The sequence below is a fragment of the Austrofundulus limnaeus genome, unplaced genomic scaffold, assembly GCF_001266775.1.
Source record: "Austrofundulus limnaeus strain Quisiro unplaced genomic scaffold, Austrofundulus_limnaeus-1.0 Scaffold1, whole genome shotgun sequence".
Lineage (NCBI taxonomy): Eukaryota > Metazoa > Chordata > Actinopteri > Cyprinodontiformes > Rivulidae > Austrofundulus > Austrofundulus limnaeus.
The window spans coordinates 1,014,360-1,022,160 of record NW_013952403.1 but is presented as its reverse complement, the minus strand read 5'-3'; the positions used below and the strand labels follow the sequence as shown (position 1 = coordinate 1,022,160).

At 34.1% G+C, this 7,801-nt stretch overlaps 1 protein-coding gene across 1 annotated transcript in view; it reads right to left on the bottom strand.

Moving 5' to 3' along the window:
- The window catches only part of diaph2 (diaphanous-related formin 2), a gene marked incomplete in the record, with an annotated part of 345,782 nt that overhangs the window by 95,032 nt on the left and 242,949 nt on the right, over positions 1-7,801 (bottom strand). The window contains 3 exon segments of the mRNA XM_014003088.1: positions 1,496-1,625; positions 5,258-5,497; positions 7,300-7,401. Coding sequence (XP_013858542.1) covers positions 1,496-1,625; positions 5,258-5,497; positions 7,300-7,401 — 472 coding nt within the window.

Genomic DNA, 7,801 nt, shown 5'->3' with positions numbered 1-7,801 from the left:
GCAAAGCAAAAAAAAATAAATAAATAAATAAATAAATAAATAAAAAGGCAAAACAATGAGAGCAGGTATGACTTTCATATAAAGGAACATTCTTTATCTACAGTATCTAAATACGTTTAAAGGCAAATTTGTCTGTTTTCACAAACAATTTTTTTTTTATTTATTCATTGTCTTGTCTTTTTACATCCACCAAAAGAACATTTGAGATTTGATGTTGGCTTCATCAGTTGTCATTTTAAAATGAGGAATGACCACACTCATTAAGATTGGGAACACAATTCTGATATATGTATCACTTCATAAGCCGTGTCTCTGCACTAAAAGATGCAGTGATTTTGTTTTTCAGTTTTTTTTTTTTTCATTTTCAGTTTAAGTGAACAACAGATATGTATGTGGTGGTCAAAACAGGCTGACTGAAACAAAAATAGTATGTTTAAATGACAGACAAGCTGTTGTGTGTATATACAGTTTGGATTTGCATCTGGTAATGCTGAAAATCTGAACACACTAGTAATAAATAATCATTGAACTATGACAAGAAAAATTTATATTATAAAGTAGAATATCTGTAAATTGCAGTATGCAACAAAACTATACAATAGTTTTTGAACCCAGGCATCTATGTTAAGCAATGTTCTTACAAAATATTGCAATGACATTTTAAAAAGTAAATTAGGCTGGGCAAGGTACAATATTTTTTGTAGTAATTTTTTTTTTGAGAAAATTTTAAATACTGGCTTACTAAACGTATAACTATCAGCTATTGAGATGACTGCATATTAATTTTCCCCATTACATAAATAAATTTTTCTAAAGACTTTCAAAACTAAAATCTATAGACAATGAGTTTGACAGGATATTTACAAATGTGTTCACATGAAAGAACAAATAAGAAGACACATTACCTTTATTGTTAAATTAAATGTATTGTTAGAACACAAAGGGATTTTTTTATTGGTCTCGGCAAATTGACAGACTTTTTCCTTGAATTAATATTTTCCATATAAAAATAAAGTTTGTATAACTCCAGTTGTGTGCTCACGTACATTTTAATACTTAAAATGCTTGAGGACTATTCAGTTCACTTACACAATGGATGGCAGCCTCAGTCAAGAGCATAATTAGTTGAATTAGATTAAATGACCAATTAGAAGACTAACAAAGTAAATAAGCCTGTGGGGAAAAACACCAAATGCTTGTGAATAGAATTAAAGTGGAATTAGATTATTGACAGGCGGAATGACAGCACAGACCCACAAAACTATCGTATTCCTGTCACAAAAGGGAGATGTTTGTTGCCGGCAGGGGATTAAATGGGTATGTGTGGGGTTTTAATGTGTTAAAAATAAAGTAAAAGTAAATGAAAGCTCTGATTCAGGGATGTGCTTTGGYTGCAACAAAGCAAAAATGTGTGTCTTTCCTCGCAAAAAAGATTTAGGAATATTATGTAGTCAGCTGATTCAAAAAAAAAAAAAAAACATAAAGAAAGACGTACCTTTGCTGGCATTTTCCACATGCTCCAGCTCATCTGGAAACCTCAAAATCTCTGGATAATTCACTTCACACTTCTCAGCCAGAAAATGAAGAAGTGTTGTGTTGTGACTGATTGATTTGGTGTCTCGTAGCTGAGAGGAAAAAAAACAACAACAACAACAGCAACACAGATTAAATCAACTTTCTTCACAGCAAGTACCCCCCTACCTCCAATTTTATACATAATCTTTACTTTACACCAATCGCATTATAGCTAACTGCTGTAATTTATGATGGCTACATGGCACACCCCTGAGAATAATATGAGAAGGTAAAAAACTATAAGTGAGAGAATGATACAGTCTCTGCCAAGCACCTGTTTGTGATTCTTCACATAAGTGCATACAAAACTCATTCCATTTTCATTTCCTATTGTGATTGCAATGCCGTTTGAATGGCATGCTGGGAAAGCTAATTAGCACGACACACCTCCGTGTGCTTAACCCGACAATATCTGCAGTCTAACCTGCAAGTTGGACATGCCCAAAAAATGTGTGCATGCAGATGCATACGTAGACTTGATGAATGAAACACTTGTAAGAAATACTAAAACAAATGCATTCAATGACAGAGGCAACACTTGTATAAAAAGTATAAAAATAAACATATAGTATAACACCAGGATGATCTTTCACTTTTATATGCTGGTTAACTAAAAAATATTTTCATGGATTTTCAATTTCTGATTCATTTAAACATAACACTTACTACAGTATGAAAAATCACCTCAGACACAGTTATCTTCTCTGATAGCAGTGACTAATTGATTTCTGATCATTAGATAGCACACAATGTAACACGAGTAAAGTGTATCTGCAGGTTGTAGCATATTGCCCAAAGCCTGACTGGCAAAATGTGCACATCTTTTATTGATGACTCTTTAACCCAAACTCAACTAGTGGCCATACAGAGCAGGAGGATGGGCACACTGGGGTTCCATTAGGAGCAGTAGGCGTAAATAGGAAGACCCTGCTGTTCTGGGTAACAGGGCTGCAACTGAATCACCAAATGAATCTGGAGACATTTGTTCATTGTAAGGTGAATATTACTGACAAGACAAAAGTGGCTAGCCAACTTAAAACAGGCAAAAGGTTTCACTATAAACATGAAGTTCAAAACTATGTTGAACAATTATTTTTAAACGGAACATTGGTGTTTAATGGATGTTTTTTATAGGTAAACATTAGGTTCAAAAGTTGCACATTATAAGTTTAAGGCATTCACCTGAACTGCTAAGATTTTTCATATAAGTTTTGAGTTGTTTAAGGTGGTCAACTATGAATTAGGCATCAGCATGACCAGCATGAGCGTTTCTCTCCAATTCTTTTTTTGGTCACAATTACGGACATAAGGTGAAGTCATTACACCTTAGAAACGTGTAGTTGTGAAGGTTACAAGGAAGTTCTAACCTCTTTGTCATTGCCAACGTCAAGAACCTCTACAAATTTAGTCTCTTTCCTCTCTTATCTAATATACAGTTTGTGTAAATTTAGAACACCTGTGCATGAACACGGAGTCCTAAAATGAGCTCAAGATACCCAAAAATAAGTGTCCTAAATCTTTATTTTCTTCTTCCCTCCATCTTTTTATATTCATAAAGAATGTAACAAGCCACCTAAAAGAAGTGTCACCCTCAATATGTCTTATCATATTATGTTTTACCAGGGCAACCTAATGTAACGTTGTTGAACTTTACTTGTTCAAACAAATCTGTTTAATAGAAGGAGACAGAAAAACAATGCCTCATACATACTGTTTTTGGTACAGTTTTTTTTTTAATCACCTTTACAGTAGGTAAAAAATCCAAATCCCTAACTAGTTCATACATCTATTCCCAAGAATTTAAAATGGCAAATTATATTACAAGAAAACAAATGTCTACCTAAATATCTAAATATAACAAATTAATATGAAAAACAATAATTACTAAAAGAAAAAAATGTTTTGGGGAATATAAAACACTCACACTTACAGAAGGATTATTGATTGCTCAATTTAACTTCTGCAGATGGAACAGCAGCTAAGTACAAACACATTTTATGGTTGCTCATAAAGCTGCATAAAATCTTGATTTAATGGAAAGGCTAAATGAATATGAATACAGCATCTGTATGAAACTGAATACATGAACTACAGTTTAGAATGTGTTTTGTAAATACAAAAAGACAGAAATTCCATGTATTTTGGTCAGAACTATATATAATGACACCTACAAATTTAATGATTTTCATTGTAGAAAAAGGTCCTTTGAACACAGCATCACAATTAGATGCTGATAATTGTTTCTGTCCAGCACACTTTTCTGCTTGGAAGTGTGTTGCTTATCATCATCAAACAATTATTAAATTACATGATCTGTACTAAAATAAAGAAAAAAGTTATTGTACAAAAACAACTATCTCCATTTTCATTTTGGTGTTAAAACATTGATTGTTGTGGCTTATGTTCAACAATATCTTCAGCTTTTTTTAATCTACCGAAGAATGAGTGAGGTATTTTTATTTATAAAATTGTCAATATGAAAAGTCMGATTTATTGAAAATGTGATCTAGAATCATTGTGGAATGTTTTTCCAAACAGATCCCCAGTCTTTGTTTTGGCCTTGTGAAAAACAGGCCTTACAAGACAAGTCTAACCTTGTTTCCATCTCTCACAAAACAGGAGTGAACTTGGAGGGATTGACATTGAAGGTAAAGTCAGGCCAAAGTGTGTTTTGTCCCCTGCTGAACATTCCCACTATTATCAACCTCTTCCCTGATGAGCGCATTAGGTACACTAGACCTTCCACCCAGGGTGCCATTTACATGATTGATTTTAAGTGAGAAAGCATACTTTTTCCTCCTTGTCCATCAATAATGGCCCAATCAGCCCCCTGAGGCATTCACAGGCTTCACAACACTCCAAACTGATTCAGTCAGTTTTGAGAAACACTACACAATGTTCATCATCATACTAAAGTGTTTTTTTTTTTTTTTTTACAATCTGAAGCCTGACTGTAAATGTGATTTAAAGGTGGTCATCCTGGAATTCCTGTATTGATCCAACTCAGTCAATGAATTTAGTTTCAAAGTTTGATATAAAGCATTAAAACAGGCTAAGATAAGTGAAACAAATATTATACTCATGCTTAAACAACAGCCAAAACCTGGAAACAAAAATATGAGTCAGGGAGAGTTTTTGTGTGCATTAGGGTGGCACTATTTAGACAGTATGATCATCTTGATTTCAGGAGTATCATGTCCTCCAGTTTTAGATGCTAGATGTTAAAAGTTTTCCTGAATTGGTTCCATATWCAAACTGAGCTGACCTTAATAAAGCTAATAAGGACTCATGTCCTGAGGATGGAATCTCTAGAAGCAGCCAATTAGGAGCAGCAGAGCTGTCTGTGTATACATCCAATAAAWTCATGCCCTGAAATTGGCTGAGAAATCATGGAATAGAAAGTTAGGCAATGTGTACAGCAAATATTGGTGTTCTTGACAGTTTTTCTCACAATTTTATTATTCAAATCAGTATTGAAATTATATTGTACCATGATATAAAGTTTAGTCATWTCATCCTGTCCTTCTTTAATCATACATTGCAGTTAATTTAGTTTGTACTACATAAATAGGAAGTTTAGAATAAAAAAATCAACATTTTAACACTCTTTTCATGTAAATGTCATTCTTCTGTTAATGCTTTTAAAATGCGAGGTTTGTCTGAGGCGTGGCAGTACTTTTACCTTGCAAAGGAAGCTGACGTTGAAACCAAACGTCTGYGCGTTCCTCGAGCCAGCGTTCATGTAGTTGCCGACCAGCAATATGAGCTCCAGGAGTTTGCTGAAGCCTTCGCTCTTCTTCACCTCCTCACAGGCAAATGTCACATTCATGATGTCTGGTCTGATGTTATTTACCTGTTCCTCAAACGTCAGCTTGAACAGGATGCCGTTAAGACGAGGTCGTAGAAGTTTTACTGAACTCATCTAGGTAATAAAAACATTAAAAGAAAAGAAAGCAGGACATTGTTTGCTTTGCATACAATCAAAAAGKAAATGCCTGCAAAATGAATGCTACATATTCATTAAAGCTTAACTTATGACATATTTTTGTAAATCACTGTGGTTTAATAGATTATATATAAATTTAATATATACTTTTTTGCTAAATATGTTCATAATATCTAACACTGATCTCTAAAACTGACAACAAGCTTTCTTCCCTAAAACATGTTCAATTAGTTGTGAGATTGATTTCACTGCTTGTGGCTATTTATAAGCATCTGCATTGTGAATTTTAATAGTCCTAAACCATAATTGCAAATCTAGAAATAAAACCACTGGTGGTATTGATGAATGGATGGGTAAGGGAATTAAAGCAACACATTGACATAAGATTGTTTGCCCTCCCTGGTTGCCTGTTGTCAAGGCATACGCAAACAGAAGCACTCCCAACCTTTCTTTGAATTGATTTGTATGCAATAATAAAAATCACACTGTAATCGAGTATGTTGGTGACAGCTCGGGTGCAAGAACGCTTGAGCAGTGCTTATTTCCCAAGGGAACTAAATATATCTGCAATGAGGAGAAGCTTAATCAGTAAGATGGTAGGTGATCACAACATTGCCAAGATCCCACGACAAACTGCCACCCCCTGCTTCATCACATCTTCTAAAGGAGTAAGAAGAAAGCTTTCAGTGAGCAAAGAGAATTACTGGTGTGATGGATCATGTCTGCAACCCTTGGGTCAAACAGAACATGTGTTTTATTAAAGTAAACATTGTATGTCTATGATCTTGTAGTAAAGTGTACATTAAAAAGGTTTCAGCTTCTTTAGTATCCAAAAGTGTTGAATATTCTCTCAGTGAATAGGTAGCAGAGGTTGTTAATTAAAAAGTAATTACAGCTGTAGTTAATTGGAAAGGTCAGAGCAGCTTGAAGATGCACTTCCCTTCTTCTGTAACAGATTTACAATACATCAGTTTAACCACACCTACTCAGTCATTCTCATTAGTTGGTATAACACCACTTAAACCTGGGCTGATTTGCAAATAAAGCAGATGATATCATCAAAAYATAGACATTGCAACATATTAAATGTTTATTTTCTTAAATTTGCATTATTAAATTTAATATTGTGCAAGAATCATGAAAGCTAATCAACTTATGTATACAAAAATGGCATACAGCCATAAGAGTAACTGTTAAAACCTTACTTTATTAATTGAAAATACAGGTAATTTTCTGAAGACTTTAAACCAAGTACACAATATTCCACACCAATATTTATCATGCAACAGCAAAAGAAAGATCTTTGGATCTTCATGGCAAATTGATAAGAGGATTGGGATACATCACCAAGCTGGATGCCTACAGCTGCATACTTTTCAAAGACCTTTAAACAGACAGGAGTCATAGCCTCGGGGTATGATTTTATCATGAGACAACACTGACAGCTGATGTCAAAGTATGGCATTCACAAAGTTCTTGATGCTGAACACTCATCAAAAATGATTTAACTATTCTTTGCTCAAGTCCAAAGGACTTTTTTGAAAAAAGCCTCTGTCTTTTGGCAGTTATGTTGCCAGGTTTCAACATAATTTGTGAGCTGTTTATGCTTTTCAACATATTAGTTTGATTAGAACATTACAGGAAGGAACAGTTGTAGCTTTATAATATTTGAGTATATCTTTTTCTGTTATTTGCTATTTCACAAACTGAACAATCCACACTGGGAGAATGGTTGGGTGTACTGTGCAGTATATTTTAAAAGAGCTTATTATACTCACCACAATGCCAAACTGCTCTGACTCCACCAGCTCATCGTATTCACCCTTTAGTTCCGCAAGAGCGCTCAGTTCTTTCTGCTCAGGCAAGTTCTTTATTAGGTTCTACAACAGAAAGAACACATACAAACACACACTGCTGGTAATGCAATTCTTATTTTCTTTTCTGTTTATGTCAGGACAAAAAAGTTAAATAAAAATTCACCACACTGGTATAAATGACAGCTTTGGTAATAATAAAAAAGAATGCAAGACTGAGTGTTCTTTCAACTTGCCTACTTTAAAATGGACTGAAACACACTCTTTAGAAAAAATATTTTCACAACAAATAAATGTGGCAAACCATGACTGTGTATCATAGGGTATAGTATCTAGAGCCAAGTTAAAACAAGTGACAAATTCATAGGTTTTAATGAGAAACAGAAGACATATATGAATCGACTTATGTGTGTGTGTGTGTGTGTGTGTGTGTGTGTGTGTGTGTGTGTGTGTGTGTATATATATA